Below are 17,225 nucleotides of genomic sequence, written 5' to 3'. Positions count from 1 at the left end.
GAGGGCTGGGGTGTCTTGCATGAGATGGTAGAGGCAGGGGATGGGGTGGGGAATGGCTTCCTTACTTGGATGCTGGTTTGCATGAAGGCTTTGAAGAAGAGTTGAAATCAGCTGCATTGTTGAAGAAGACAAAGTTGCTTGAACCGCAGAACTTAAATTAGAAATTGAAGGCTTGAACACTTGGAGACTAGAATGCTCAATAAACCACAAGATCCCCCTCAAAGGAACCCTGCCACCTCTTAGCCAAAACACTCAATCCAAGCTGAAAATAACATTACATGAAGAGGCTATTTATAGCCTGAAAATAAAACTCTTGACACAACTTGGAATCATTAATAGATAAGGATCCAATTACATCTTGGACTGGACTCTTAATGATAAAGCAACCCCTAAAACATAAGATAACGCTTATCTCAAGTTCTCAACTAACTAATTTTCACTCACTTAGGACTCATTCAAAACAACTTTAACTCAAAATAAATTCTCCAAACAAAACCAAACCTAACTCAAATTAACAACTTGGACTCAACAAAAATTCTGGAAATTTCTAACATTAATTTCAGAAATAAGATAAGGGCTAAAAGGCCCAAAATACCCCCCCAAGTAGGAGTTCCGCCAAGCTATGGTGGCTTCTTGGAGCCATCCTAGGGCTCCACTTGAGTTTTCGGCCAAGGGGGCCCTGTGTTCACATTGAAACAACAGAATCTGAAGGCATTGAAAGAGGCAATCATACTAGATACAGTTATTTGTCAGTTTTGTTGGCATAAGTATTTAAACACTGAGCCAAACCTTCGGTAAATATTCAGTGACAATCATCATCGGGTTACTTTGAGTTACAGCTCCCAAAAACTGGACCACATTTGGATGCCTTATCTTCTGAAGCAATGCAAGCTCATCCCGGAATGCCCTTCTATAAATCAATGAAACACCAAATATAAAAAAGAAAGATCCAGCAAAGAAAACAATACCACACAAGCAAAATGTTCAAATATAGTACAGCAGAAACCCACACTTTATCATCATCAGTAAACACATCATCTCGAAGTGTCTTTACAGCAACCTGGGTTCCACGCCAAGATGCAATACAAAAGGTTCCCTGGAATATTTCTCACATGAAAAAAATAAGCCATCAAGTAATGAAAAATAAATAAATAAATAAAAAGAATTGAAACCTTAAATGGATGTTCAACAGAAATTACTAAGTTGACAAATTGAAACCACATTATCAAGGCATAATAATTAATTGTTGGAAACATAACTGAGGTTTCCTAATTCAAATAGTATTCCCCTTTAGATCCCCTATTTTAATCATATTTTAGTATCTTACATTTTCTATATTGGCTTCCTATTTGGTGTTAGACTACTTTCCTAATTAGTCTAAGATTAGTTTATCTTCTTATCTTTTGTATTTCTTCCCCTACTTAAGAGTGTGATTTACGCCTATTGTAACTATAAATATCTCATTGGGGCCTATGAATGAAATACACCTTCTGAGCAATCATTTCTTCAAATTCCAACATGGTATCAGAGCCTTCTTGAGATTGCTAGGGTTCCCATGAACCCTTAAAGATTTTATTCTTTTTGAGAGTCATTTACACCTAGTTTGAAGAATTCAATCCCAGTTTAATGAAGAAGATGAACTACGGTTCCCATATTCTTTTTTTTTTAGATTTGTTTAATTGTAATTATGTTTAGTTTAGGTTAGATCCAATCAATTTTCTTCTTGTTGGAATGCCTTTCTTCAGACTTGCACAGAACTTGATCTTTGTTACCTTCAAAAATTTGCCCCTTACCTTGGCAATCTTCCACTTTGGAGATCTAACATTGCTATAAATATGACTTTTTTGACCTACACAGAACCCGATCTCTGTCACCCTTGGAGATGTGCCCCTTACCTTGATAATCTTCCACTTTGGAGATCTAACCTTGTTGTAGATTTGACGTCTGACATGTGCACACTGCACAACCTTATCTCTATTTCCTTTGGAGATTATTCCTTACCTTAGCAAATTTGCCAAAATTTTCCCTTACCATTGGCAAATTTTCCCTTTAGAGATCCAATATTGTTGCAGATCTAAAGTTTCATTTTTCTTGTTGTACCCTAGCAATTGTTACCCCCTAAAATATATTTTCCTTCGACTTTGCACAAAAATTGGTCTTCTTGATATTTGAAGATTTTACCTTTTTCCTTCGACGGTCTTCCCTGGAGACCTAAAGTTGCGGCAGAGATGAGGACGAAGCAAATGAAAATCGACAGACATTTTATCAAAGAAAAATTGAAAAGCAGTTATTAATTTGTGAAGTACGAAGATAAAGTTGCAGATATTTACCTAAACAGATGTTTCATTTTATTTTGACCAAGTTGAGCATGTGTGATATCTGTGGAAATAATTAAATCTTTAGGTAATCAATGTGACCCTTAAGCTTTCTATTTAAAACAATGTGAAATATACAAAGTTACATAATTACCCTTACTAACCAATTGAATAATAATAACTTGAACTACAACTTATAATTAAACCAACCCACAAATAAACCAAACCAACCAACACTCCCCCTCAAGTTGAGGCATAGATGTTAATCATGCCCAACTTGCTCAAAATAGGGTAGAAATCTCCTTCCTTCAGTCCTTTAGTAAAGATGTCAGCTACTTGATCTCCAAGTCTCACAAAAGGCATGCATATCAACCCTTTGTTCCAACTTTCCTTTGACAAAAAATCTATCTATCTCAATATGTTTTGTACAATCATGTTGCACTAGATTATTGGCTATACTGATGGCAGCCTTGTTGTCACAATATAACATCATGGGACTTGTAACTAGAAACCCAATATCTTCTAATAGACCCTTCAGCCATAAAAGTTCACAGACTCCTCAAACCATGGATTTCTACTTGGCCTCTGTGCTAGACAATGACACCACATTTTGCTTCTTGCTTCTCCAAGTTACTAGATTGCCCCCAACAAATGTACAATATCCTGATATTGATTTTCTGTCAGCTGAACTAGCCCAATCAGCATCTGTATAAGCTTCCACTTTCAAATTATCTGAGGGTGACAAAAGTATTTCCTTTCCTGGTGTGGATTTTGAATACTGAAGTATTCTAATAACAGCATTCATATGAGTCGAGTATGGGTCATGCATAAACTAGCTCACTAGTCTTACTAAGAAAGCAATGTCAAGTCCGATGTGAGACAAATAAATCAATTTTCCAACCAACCTTTGATTTCTCCCTTTATCTACTGGTACTCCCTCTTTCTCTTTAAGCTTAATGCATGCTTCAATTGGGGTATCCATGGCTTTACATCCCAACATTCCCACTTCCGAAAATAAGTCTAGGATATACTTGCGTTGGGACAAATAGATGCCTTTTTCTGATCTAGCGACCTCAATTCCCAGGAAATACTTAAGTTTCCCTAGATCTTTAACCTCAAATTCCTTGCCGAGGAAGCTCTTCAGCTTTTGTATTTCTACCCCATCATTCCAATGATGACAATGTCATCTACATAGACTAAAAGAAGCGTGCTGTGAGTTCCTGACCTTTTCACAAAGAGAGTATGATCAGCATTACTTTGCTTGTAACCTATCAATGTCACAGCTTTTTTGAGGCATCCAAACCAACACCGGGGAAATTGCTTCAACCCATAAATTGACCACCTCAATCGAAAAACCTACCCTTTTGTTTTGCTGTCAGAGAATCCATGTGGGATTTCGATGTATGCCTCTTCTTTCAATTCTCTATGCAAAAATGCATTCTTTACATCTAATTGATGCAAATCCCAATATTGATTCACAGCTACTAATAACAAGACCCTGATTGTATTCAATTTTGCAACAAGAGCAAAGGTCTCTTGGTAATCAATTCCATAAGTCTGAGTAAACCCTTTTGCAACCAATCTAGCCTTCAATTGGTTACCACGAACACCCACTTACAACCTACCGGTTGTTTCCCTGGAGGAAGAGTAACCAACTCCCAAATACCATTCTTCTTCATAGCCTGCATTTCCTCTACCATCGCTGCCTTCCAATTTTTATTAGCATAGACTTCCTGCCAAGTCTTTGGAACAGATGCAATAGATAAAGAATATATAAAAGCTCGGTGAGAGTCAGACAAAGAATTATAGGAAACATATTTAGCTATAGGATGTTGAGTACACGATCTTATTCCTTTTCTAACAACAATACGGAGGTCAGAAGAAGATACCTTAGGGATACTTACAAGACCTAAATCTGGATTAGGAGATTGGAGTGGTAACATGTCAACCTTCTCTACCTACTGTTGCCAACTGGTTTTCTTTCTCTAATAGGTTTGCACATCCTTGCTTTGGTCAATTTGCCTTTGAAAGACCTCAATAATGTGCCTTACAGGAGTGGTATCCCCTTGGTTAGGATCCTCACAAGGTTCAGATGGAGAAAGGGAAGATTGGGTGTCTACATATATGCTGGTTGAATGCTCCTCCTGTTCAAGAATCTCTTCCTGAACCTCTAATTGGGGCTGAATTAGGTTTGGTAGGTCTCTATATGTGACAGGAACATCCAAAGTGGGAAAAAACACCTCTACTCATGGACACTATTGTCTTCTTCGAAGGAGGATGGTAACATTTGTAACCCTTTTGAGTAGCTAAATACCCCAGAAAATGCAGCGGAGGCCACGAGGATTCAACTTCTTTTGTGGGCTGAAGTTCTAGCATAACACACACAACCAAATATCCTTGGAGGAACTGTAAAGGAAGATGTCCCTTGAAGGACCTCACTGGGGACCTTGAAGTCAAGGATTCTACTAGGCATCCTATTCATGAGGTATGATGCAGTGGGCACTCCATTTTGGGCCACAGTAGCAACACAACTAGTCTGATGTATTATGCCAGAATCAGAGAGATATCTGTAAAATTGTTTTACACTATACACGGTTCCATTGTCACTGCAAAGGACCATCACAGTGGCATTGAATTGAGTTTTAGCCATATTATGAAAATCTTGAAACATTGGAAAACATCATTTTTTTGTTTTAAAAGATAAATCCATGTGGAGCGAGAATGACAATCAATAACAGTAACAAAAAAACAATGGTCAGTAATAGATATACGGCAACAAGGCCCCCACACATCACTATAAATTAACATAAAAAGAATAGAACTTATATTATTATTAGAAGGTAAATAACTGGAACGAATCTATTTAGCAAAAACGCAAGCTTCACAAAAAAATTCCCTATGACAAGATGAGACAAAATTGAGGAAAAGTTTTTTTTGAGTTCCTATAGGGGGATGGCCTAGCCTACGATGCCACTGGTGGAGAGCTGACAAATTGACCTAATGAGGAGTAGCAAGCATAGCAGAAGAAGAGGATCCATTCGATTCCAACAAATAGAGGCCGTTGTCTAGTTTACCACGTCCAATCTCCTTCCCCGTTACCAAATCCTGAAAGACACAGTAGGAGGGAAAAAGTGTTAGCGTACAATTCAAGTCATTGGTAAGACTATTAATGGTAAGAAGGTTAGTAGAAAAAGATGGAACATGTAAAAATGAGGACAAAGAAAGGGACGGTGAATGTTGTATGGTTCCCTTTCCAATAATGAAGAGTAAGAACCCTCAGCTATGCAAACCTTATCTTTCCCTGAGGAGGATAAATAATTCAAGAAAAGAGAAGCAGAACCTGTCATATGGTTTGTCACCCCAGTATCAATAATCCATGGAACAGAAACTGAAGAAGCATGGAAGCCTTTAAATACGATACCTAAAGTAGCAAAGTAGGATTTCGAATGTGCACTTGACGAGGCATTGGAAAGGGCAATCGCAGCGGCAGATGACTATTGAGTGTGCCTTAGAGCAAGCAACTCTTCAAGGGAAAAACCGATATCTGAAGTAGGTGCGGTAGAAACAGTTTATGAATAATGAGCCTTGGGTTTACCCTTCTTTTGACCCCTTTTTGTTCAGAATCTGCAGGTTTCCCATGTAATTTCCAGCATGTGGTTTTGGTATAATAGGCCTTGTGGCAATGCTCACACTTAACCATATCTTTAACTGATTCTATGCGAGACACCATACTCACACTCTGAAGAGCAGATTTTTCCACTATCGGATTATGTAACATAGCCAGATGACGACTCTCCTCACATTGAACAAATGCATATTGTTCTAATGTAGGAAAGGGAGAGCAACTCAAAACTTGTACTCGAATCTGATCATACTCCACATTTAAGCCAGCCAAAAAATCATACACCCGAATTTTGTCAACATATTTCCTTAGGCAACCACATCATCAGGATTAGTCGGTTGATAGTCACCATAATGGTCTAACTCTTGCCAGAGAGAGCGTCATTCAGCATAGTACTGGGCAACTGTCAGCTCTTTCTGTATGGTCTCATGAAGTTTCTTTCGTAGCTCATAGATCTACGCATCATTCCCTAGTTGTCCATAAGTCTCTTTAGTAGCCTTTCAAATCAGGGCTGCTATATCCAACAATAAATATCCCCTGGCTAGATTTGGATGCATGGAATTCAAAAGGAATGACATGATAAGAGAGTCGTGTGAAATCCGTTTATCCTGAAGAATGCCACAGTCAAAGGTTTGGTTGCAGTGCCCATAATATAACCGATTAGACCTCTTCCAGTAATTGTCAAATAGGCAAAACGAGACCAGATCAAGTAATTGGTTCCATCGAACCTAATAGAGAGTGATGGAAGGTTGGGATAATTTTCATGACTTGTCAAAACTGCAGAAACATCCGGTGTAGTCATATCTTCAGTCCACTCACCAAGAACACCACCAAAAACAATTTTGATCAAACCTACTGAAAATTCTGATCAAACCTTTTGAAAAATTCTGATCAAACCTTCTGAAAATTATGAGCAAACCTGATGGTAGGGCAGATCAAATCTGCTGGAGAAAAATCTGACAAAACCTGCTGTTCTGCAGGCTGCAAACTGGTTCTGAAATATCCCAGGAAGGTGTAAAAGGTCAAAAAATATTTCTCTGAGCAGGGGAATTTTTCAGATTTAATGTTGCAGTAATTTTCTGATCAATACTGCATAAAACCTGCTGTTAGAAGAATCAGAAACATCACAGGAGGTGTAAAACTCCAAAAAAAAAATTCTGCATTGCAGTAGAGAAGAGAATAGCATAAACAAAGGAGAAACAAAGGAGAAAGGAGAGGACGAAGAAGCTGTTAATGGCAGAAACACAGCCAGAAAGAGAGCAGAGGCAGAAGAAGAAAGAAGAAAAAAATTGAGAAAGAGATAGCGGAAGAAAAAAAAAAGAGAGAGAGAAGCAGAAAAAAATATAGTTTTTTCTTGGTGTTGTAGAACACAAGAGGAAGAAGAAACAAAGGAGAAGGAGAGTAGAAAATGCTGGCTATGGAGGAACAGAAAGAAATAGAAAGTCGAGGCGGAAGAAAGAAGAGAAAAGAAAAGAAAAACGAGGAAGAAAGAAAGAAGGAAAAAGGGGGGGGGGGGAATACCATGGTTTTTCGATTCTAATTTAACTTGGCTCCGATGCCATGTGGAAATAATTGAATCATTAGGTAATCAATGTCACCCCTAAGCTTCCTACTTATAATAATGTGAAATATACAAATTTACATAATTACCCTCACTAACCAACTAAATAATAATTACTTGAACAACAACTTATAATTAAACCAACCCACAAATAAACCAAAACAACCAACAAAATCCATGCCTCAACTTAAGGGGGAGTATTAGAAGTATGACTGAGGTTTCCTAATCAGAATAGAATCCCCTTTAAATCCCCTATTTTAATTATATTTTATTATCTTATATTTTCCATATTGGTTTCCCATCAGGTATTAGATTGCTTTCCTAATTAGTCTAAGAATAGTTTATCTACTTGTCTTTTGTATTTCTTCTCCTACTCAGAGTGGGATTTAATCCCGTTGTAACTATAAATATCTCATTGTGGCCATTGAACGAAATACACCTTCTGAGCAATAATTTCTTTAAATTGCAACATTAATGTTACAACAGTATCCAACAAAAGAAAATGTTGAGATAAATGTAACCACATTCAATAATTAGGAGGCCTTATAAAGAATTGATAACGTTGATGCAGATCCACTACCAAATTTGGCTCCTTTCCTAGGTATAGCCCTAGGGTTGAGTCATATAGATTTAGGGCATCATTCCATGGGTTACCAATATAATCAGTCAACTTAATGGACCTAAAACATAGATACACAGGGGCACATGAGTTGCATTCGAAGTCCATATACTTTTTAATTCAGTATTTTTAATGCTTTTAATTGAACCAGGGTTCCATTGGCTCAACCATTTTTATTTCTGGTCCAATTTAAGTTGAGGGGAGATAGGTCATTGTTTAGCTATTAGGATTTAATTACCTATTTAAGTTCTAGTGTAGACATTTTATTTCACTCAGAAGTCCTAAGTTTTTAGTCCTAGTTCTAGTTGAATTTTAAGTCCGACTTCACAGAGGACTTCAATTGTATAGCTATATATACTCAGCCACATTGATTGGGAAGAATATAAAATGATTAATTGATTATCTGACTCGAGCTTTTGCTGCTTGCTATGAGTGTTCATTGACCCAGCTGCTGGTTGGTCTCTACATGGTAAACAAACCTCCAAGATGTGAGTTATTTAGGGTTCTAGGTGAAATCAAGCTAGATCCAACGATGACTTAAGAGACAGCCTTTAGGAGACCATCTCAGCCCCTCACCAAGCATCTAATACCAACCCCCTCCCGCCACCCCAACCCCAACAAAAGAAAAAAACCAAGGTAATATTTTAGGCCAATATGCTTCCTGATCTCCTATCACCTTAATGTATTATAATTTTCTTGAATTTAGCCAGAAACTCCATACCTTTCAATCTAGCCTAAGAAAATTTGGAGGATCATGACCCTGTATCCACCAAAACTTGCTAGAAATCCTAATTCATGACCGAAAATCAAGAAACTCATAATTCAGTAGCCAAATATTAAATTCCCTTCAAACTTGCAGAACATCATCCCCACAATAAACCCCCCCCCCCCCCTGCGCAACTCAATTCAAGTTTCACCCAATTCTGAAAACCCTTGGTCACAAACAAATCTCTGAAAAATCACTCCATATTAAGAAACCTAGCCAGTAAACCTAACCTAAACCACCCGATTTCAAACCACCTAGTTAGCATCTCCATCACTAACCAGACAATAAAAGCCCATTTGAGATTGCACAAAGAAGCCCACCCAAAACACCATAATTAATGGTCACACGACCAGACATCGCTTTTCTCACTAGTGCAGTGAGCCAGTTTTTGTCCTCTCTTAGGACTCTCACTAGAATACTGGCATTATAAATTTAGGGAATCTAAAGAAGGCTCCAAGGCGTGCCTCTTGTATTCTAATCATGGGTATACTCTCATCAAGAGGGATTCTCCAACGCAGATTGGACTAGATCTCTAGTTGATAGGAGGTCCACTACAAGGTATAATAACTTTTTTTGGTGGGGATCTCGTAATGTGTACCAGGGTGACCCAGGCCAAAACCCTGGTTTGGGACCCAAGGCCCCACCAAGGTGGTGCATCTAGGGCTGGCCGAACCTAAAAAGGGTAATTTGGTCAATTTCACCCCTAATTATCTGCTGGATTTTAATTTCAGAATTTTGGATTTAGAGTTCAGGGTCTAGTGTTATCTAAAAGTCTTAGTTGATTTGTTAGTTGAGTTCTTGGGTCCTTAGGAGTCTTTCTTTAAAGTAGGACTCTTATAGATAAGTTAGTTTTTTACATCAAAAAGAGTTCCTTTAGCTTGTGTAGTTATTATTTAGTTGTAAACATGTATCCTAATGCTATAAAAGAAACCCTAGTTAAGTTGGTCTCTAAGTCTTACTTGGGTCAAGATAGAGTCTCCCAGTTTAAGTTCTTTCTTTTCGATGTAAGGTTATAAATAAGCCAGCCTATGATTCTAACTTAAGTATGCATTTAATAAGAATTGAACATTGTTTGTGGGAAATAGGTTGTGTGATGTGAACACAAGGAACCCCTGGCCAAAAGCTCAAGTGGGGGGCCCCCAGGATGGCTCCAAGAAGCCTCCCTGAGCTGGTCCAACCCTCTATGAGAGGTATTTTGGGCATTTTAGCCTTTAAGTCACATCTGGAATTAATTTAGGAATTTTTCAGAATATTTGTTGAGTCTAGTTTGTTAAGTTGAGTCAGGATTGGTTTTGCTTAATAGTCCAATTTGATTTAAAGTTTTGGTTGCTTTAGTTTTAAGTTATCTAATTAGCAAGTGCTAAAGAGATAACTTAAAGTGTGTTAGAGAGATTCCAATCTAAGGGTTGTAATCTCGAAGTAAGTTGATTCCTCTTTTAAGTGTTTAGATAAGAGTCTAGTTCAACATGTAATGGGATCCTATCAGCAAGGATATCCCAGTTGGAGCCAGAGTTTGTTATTTTAGGCTATAAATGGCCTCTTCATGCATTGTTCTTTTCAATTTCGATGATTAATTGAATTGATTGAATTGAGGACAGGGTCTTCCTTATTGGTTGAGTGTTTTGTGCAAAATTCTTCATCTTCTTCAACAATCTGGCAACTTCAAGCCTTCAAGTAAGAGAAGCACCCCACCCCATTACCAACCTCCCCCCACTTGTCCACAAACCTCCCCCACCCCTTCTCTGCCTTGTGCAACCTTCCCCAGCCCCTGCCTTGCTGCTGCAACAAACCAGCAGCATCCCCTTGTTGCATGACTCCCCTAACTACTTCCCCCCCTCACCCCAAGGCATCCCCAAAAACCTCCCCTGCTTTCCCCAGCCATCCGCAAGCGCCCCTCCCCCTCTTTCTTCCTCACGGCACCCATATCTGACTTCTATTAGGAAACCCTAAGCCCCAGCTCTGTTTAAGCTCTTTCTTCCTCATTAGGATTGCATAACCCTCTAGGCACCATCCTACTGTTAGTTCTTCAAAACAGCCCTATTTTCTAGATTTTAACAAATTCCTGCACTTCATCTTCTTCAAGTGAATCTGCAGAATTCTGAGAAATTTCAGAAAACCCTACAACACCTATACCTCAGCCCCTACTTCTCTGAAACAGTTTCTGAATTGCAGATCAGTGTCAATATCAAGTCTGAACTGCAGGACAGCAAGTCTAACGCCTCTCCCACCCCTTACCGAGACCCTACTTGCCCTAGAATCTCGCATTTTCAAATCTGAATTTCAAATTTCAATAAAGTCCAGATCTGAACCTCACATTCAGCAGGCTTGGATTGTCGTAGAAACCCTAAAAACTCTTCTTTGTTGGAATTTCCTGGGAAGCCACAAATCTAGGGAAATTACAGCTTCACCTTAACCCTAAATCTGTAGTTACATCATCGTTGTTTTCTTTAGGAGGCCCACGGCGAATTTTTCAGATCTTTCTATCCAATTGCAGCAACTCATCTTAAGTTCCAGCAACCATTTATCTTCAACAGCATCTTGTCCAAGTACACCCCCAGCCCCTTCCCCTTCCTCCCTAGGCCATCACAACCCTCCTCCCCCTTTTCCCTCTTGTGCAGACCCTAGGAACCTACCCCAACCCATCACAGCCCCTCCCAGCCACTCCCCCAGCCCCGACAGCAACCTAAAACCCTCTACCCCTGCAACACTTTCCAGCCCCCACCCCTCCTCTCCCTTACCCTATGGCTCCCCCATTCCCTCTCTTCTCCCTATCGAACCCTTCCCAACCCCTTTCTGACTTGCAGCAAATCTGATACAAGAAAAGGAGAAGAAAGAAAGAAAGAAAAGAAGAGAAGATTCAAGATTGCCCAAGATCTTACCAAGAACTATTCCTTCCTACAAAGATCAAGTCCATGGTTACCCAAAACATTCCAACAATGGATCCCCCTCTATTCTCTTTCAACCCTTAAATGATTCTACACATCTCAAAACCTTCCCATAGGGATTTGATTAAACCTTTATATTACCCTTTTTCCCAATTGATCCCAACCCATTTAGATTTTTGTTGAAGTATATGCAAGTTTGGACTATTTTACTGTTCACGTTATTGTTCACGTGAACAGTAAAAGCTGTGTAATGTTCACGTGAACAGTAAAAGCTGTGTACTGTTCACGTGAACAGTAAAAGCTGTGTACTGTTCACGTGAACAATAAAAACTGTTACTATTCATGTGAACAGTATTATGTTAGTGATGCTGCTCTACTTTCTATTTCTAATGTAGGAGTCTTGCTATATAAGTTTTGGGAGTTTTTTAGAAAGTATAGTTTCTATTTTGGTGGTAGTTTCTATTTTCAAGACTTTCTATTTTAGGAGCTAGGAAGTTACTAAAACTGAACCTTTTTGTTTCCTTTTTTTAGAGGACAATTATTTGTCTCTCAAGTTGTATTAGATTCATTAGAAGCTATAAATAAAAGGGCTTTGTGATTCTAGACTCTTAAGCAAGAATCACAGGCCTCTTCTACTAGTTCTTCATCTCTCTTCTCTTCTTCTTCTTCTCTCTTTTCTTTGTTCAAGTTCAGCTGTTGTTTTGATTATTTAATGCTTTTTTTCTAACATGTCATCAGAACTTTTTTAATCAAAACAGTGTTGTTCTCAAGTATTCTCTTCTGAAGTTCTCTTTCAGTATTCCTCTCTTTGGTGCATAGCCACCTATTGCTGTACTTATTTTATAGTTAGATCAGATGAATATATAAACTGATATATTTTATTACTTACCTCTTACTTATCCCAAAACTTGATTGATTACTTTAATCTATTATTTTCTACAGTTTTACGTCCTTCTGCAGATCTGTTTTTCTCTGCAAACACTTCTTCGATTCTGTGTTGCAGAATTTTTCTGCTATTCTTCTTCAAGTTTTGGTACACAACCACCTGTTGCTGCAAATAATGTGTTACTTAGATCAGTTTTTTGTTCTACCCTATTCTGTTCTGCACTTTGCAGTATTTATTTTATGACTCTTCTTCATGTTCAGGGCTGCAGGTTCATGAGTTTATACTACAGATCGGAGGATCTTTTGCTGGTTTATGAAGATTTATTTGGGATGGCTACTGGTTTATATGGTTTGCTTCTTTGATGACTTATGAAGGACTCAAATATTACCTATCCATGCTACTAACAACCCAGGGAATCCAGATGAAGATTGGCTGTATGTTTCAGTTTGCAATCCTTTACATGATGGTTCCTACACAAGTTTTTTTTGGGGTCTTTTCTAAGGTTGATCCACCTAGTATTCAATTCTTGGGCAGTTGTTTCCTTTTTATATGATAAGGGTTGCGATTTACCTATCTAGCTGTGTTTGCATCTCAACTATTGGTTTATAACCTACTTGGTCCGCAGTAACCCATAATATCTTTTACCTACCTACTTGGTACTACACATATTTTGCTTTTTTATTGTTCTTGATTATCCATAGCTAAACCTGTGCCTCTCCCTCCTTATCCATTTTTTATTTTTTATTCACTCCCATCTACACTATAACTCCTCGCCATTGGACTATATTTACCACATTACAACATTCCCTACCAAGAGAACTTGGAAACTATATTTCTTGGGATTTTTTTTTTTTAAACTAGATATTGGTTATTGGTTGTCATTAATTGTCCACGTGTAATGCTACACATGAGGGGGAGAATGGTACCTTATCTACTCAAGATGTGTTGATGGATATTACTTGTGAAGATCTTTGTCCTCAACTTGTGGCATTCTACAACAATATTATTACCTACCTTTACCCATATTAGGGGTGTCAATTTGTAGCCCGAACCATTAAAACCGAACAGCACCGGCCCGTTATAGCCCGAACCGGCACAAACCGAACCTTAATGGGCCATAATTGGGCTGGGGGTGATGGAGCCCGCACCAACCCAAAACCAAACCGCAACCCGTTCCAACCCGTTTTGTAATTTTACATTAAATAATATTTGAATTGTTATATTACCATTAAATAGTTCGTATAAACAATTAAAAAAATTAAGCATGAATTCAAAGATCAAATAGACATTTTAGTGTTTTACCACTTAATATCTAGGTTCTTGATTTCTATAGAATGGGTGGATTTTTTTTAATGGAAATTGACCAATATCAACTTTGCTTTTCATATAATTTTCGCTTTTGTTGTAAGATGCTCAATTGTTTCTTCTTGTTCTTTTTCTTACACACTATAAACCATTAGTCAACCCGAGTCTAACCCATTAACCCAGACCGTCAGTTAGCCCAAACCCAAACCGCACCAAACCGAAACCAGCCCAAAACTGTTATTTTGCTAATGGGCCGTGTTTGGGCTAGGTGTTTTTCAGCCCGAAACCGTTAAGCCCAACCCGAAACCGCTCCAAACCGCACCGTTGACACCCCTAACCCATATTTTCTTTTACTTGGTCCGCAGTAACCCATACTATCTTTTACCTACCTACTTGGTCCGTAGCAACCCATACTACCTTACCTACTTGGTTTGCAGTAACCTATACTGTCTTTTACCTTACCTACTTGGTTCGCAGTAACCCATATTGTCTTTTACCCTACCTACTTGGTCCGCAGTAACCCATATTGCATTTTCCCTACCTACTTGGTTTGCAGCAACCAATAGTGCATTTTGCTTACCTACTACTTGCCTTCTTGCGAAGCATTTATATGGACTTTGGAGTTACAATTTTGAAGATTTAGCGTGGATATTTCTCCCTACTACCGGCATTATGTGGATAGTGCCTTTTGCCTACCTACTATTTGCCTTCTTGTGAAGCATTTATATGGACTTCGGAGTTACAATTTTGAACATTTATGGATATTTCTCCCTACTACCGCCATTATGTGGATAGTGTCTTTGATCCTGCTATACTTATGGACTTTGTTCGTCTTCAACATCGTCGATTTTTCTCATTATTAGATGGTTCTTTTGACATGAAGAATTAAAGTCTTTTAAGTTGGTGTTGATTATCTCTTGGGTGAAGTTTTCTCAGTGTTTATCGACGTCTACTATTACTACACGATTCAAAATTGGTGCTACCTTTCAAGTCTATTCTTATTGTGCAAGCTGAAGTTTTCTTTGTGTACACTCCAACTTGAGGGGGAGTGTTGAAGTATATGCAAGTTTGGACTATTTTATTGTTCACGTTACTATTCACATGAACAGTAAAAGCTGTGTATTGTTCACGTCATCACGTGAACGGTAAAAACTGTGTTACACGTGAACAGTATTATGTTAGTGATTCTACTCTACTTTCTATTTCTAATGTAGGAGTCTTGCTACATAAGTTTTGGGAGTTTTTTAAAAAGTAAAGTTTCTATTTTGGTGGTAGTTTCTATTTTTAGAACTTCCTATTTTAGGAGCTAGGAAGTTACTAAAGCTGTAATTTTTTGTTTCCTTTTTCTAGAGGACAATTACTTGTCTCTCAAATTGTATTAGATTCATTAAAAGTCATAAATAAAAGGGCTTTGTGATTCTAGACTCTTAAGCAAGAATCACAGGCCTCTTCTACTGGTTCTTCATCTCGCTTCTCTTCTTCTTCTTCTCTCTTTTCTTTGTTCAAGTTCAGCTGCTGTTTTGATTATTTAATGCTTGTTTTCTAACAATTTTGTTAACTGAACTTTCCCATAATAATTTTAGATTGATCCTTTTCATCCATATTCATTTTGGGCATCTCAAACCATCCCTAGGAAGCTTGTAAACAACCCATGTCAATCCCAACTTGAATCTAGGATCTTCCCATAGATTCCTTAGAGATCCACGAACATCCAACCGTCCCATAAAATTTTAGGTTTATTTGTTGGAACTGGAAGATTATGGGCAAACCCTCAATTTTAGGGAATTCTCCAAAGAAACCCTAACCCTAAATTACAGTTTTACATCATCTCGTCATGTGGAAGAGCATGAAACAGACAATGGCGGTTGGATCAAGGGCTGAATCTGAGTACCAAAGAAGCCTCATATCTCCTGTGAACTCTTGTAGATGAAATGGCTATTGATAAAGCTTGGAATTGTTGACATTGTTCCTTTACGATTATGCTGTGATAATCAAGCAGCTATGCAATTGATTCCTAATCCAGTATTTCAAGAGAGAACTAAACACATTGACGTTGACTGTCACTTTGTTCGAGAGAATCTCAAACAAAGGCTCATTTATCCGCAACATGTTCACTCTAGAGAACAACTTGTAGATGTCTTTACTAAAGCTTTACGCAGTGGGAGGATTGAGTATATTTGTAGTAGTTGGGCATGATTAACATCTATGGTTCAACTTGAGGTGGAGCATTAGACTATTAAGGAGATCCCTTGGAAGAGGCATTTTTGCCCTTTTAATTTTCTTTCTTTGTTGTATTGTTTAGCCTATTTATATTGGATATATCGGGGGGGTTCTATACTACCAATTGAACTCCCATAGTTGCAATCTATGTTGTCTTCTTCATCCTCCATCGTCTTCTTCCTCCATCTTCTTCTTTCTGTTTTCAATTATTTTGTTATTTAAAATTTTAAAACTACAAAAATAGGGCTTCAACTAGAAAAATAAGGTAAATGCTGTATTCTACCTCCTATCTATATTTTAGGTCTGTAAAACGGGGCTGTTACCCAAAAAAAGAAGAAACACATTACACCATCAGTCCAACACAAATGTATACTAACTTAAGGTTTGTGTAATAAGCCATAACTACAACCCAACCGACCTACTGTTACAAATCATATCATACTACCATATAAAAGTAAAATCTCAATTCAGTAATGGCAAATCTTTCAGAGGACCAAAATACCGTTCCCCCAAAGAAACCTAACCCTACACATGGAGTGCACCCGTTCTAAACGACGCACACACCAAGAGCCTAACCCAAAAACCCTTGCCCTAAAGAAACCTACCCTCGCACATGGAATGCATCTGTTCAAAACAACGCACATGCCAAGAGCCTAACCCAAAAACCCTCCCCCCAAAGCTATGCAACTCTCTACGCGGCCCAACGCACCCCTTGATTTTTGGGTGGAACGATAGAATGCACCCCTACAACCCCAACATATACCCCCCACTCAAAGCACAGTGGCATTACACATAATAAACAGCAAAAACCCAACCTAAAATCTGCTGCTCTGAATCTGAAGAACTCGCCTGCTTTGCTGTTTCCTTTTCGCTGCAGGTAAACACTTCAAGCTTCATCATGAATTTATTTTGCAGTCCCTTTACTTATCATAAAGGATTTTAATATTTGCATTATGGTGTTAGCCTTCTCACTTTGATCATGTAACATTTAGTCTACCAAAGAAGAGAGTTAAACCGAAAAGCATGGCCAACCCTTTCTAGCGATA

The 17,225-nt window shown here is 38.3% G+C and overlaps 1 protein-coding gene across 2 annotated transcripts in view; it reads right to left on the bottom strand.

Moving 5' to 3' along the window:
- Nucleotides 1-17,225, bottom strand: part of LOC149005102 (serine/threonine-protein kinase 12-like) — an 83,307-nt gene that overhangs the window by 41,676 nt on the left and 24,406 nt on the right. For both annotated transcript variants that reach the window (XM_089168944.1, XM_089168943.1), the window contains exons 4-5: nt 1,011-1,096; nt 790-910 (exon numbers count right to left, since the gene is read on the bottom strand). In XM_089168944.1, the coding sequence (XP_089025070.1) occupies nt 790-910; nt 1,011-1,096 (207 nt within the window). The remainder of the gene's footprint in view (nt 1-789; nt 911-1,010; nt 1,097-17,225) is intronic.

Source organism: Hakea prostrata, chromosome 9, assembly GCF_041222555.1.
Source record: "Hakea prostrata isolate BN-2017 chromosome 9, UWA_Hpros_2, whole genome shotgun sequence".
Taxonomy (NCBI): Eukaryota; Viridiplantae; Streptophyta; class Magnoliopsida; order Proteales; family Proteaceae; genus Hakea; species Hakea prostrata.
Note: the sequence above shows the minus strand (reverse complement) of the source record. Positions and strands in the feature narration are given on the sequence as shown.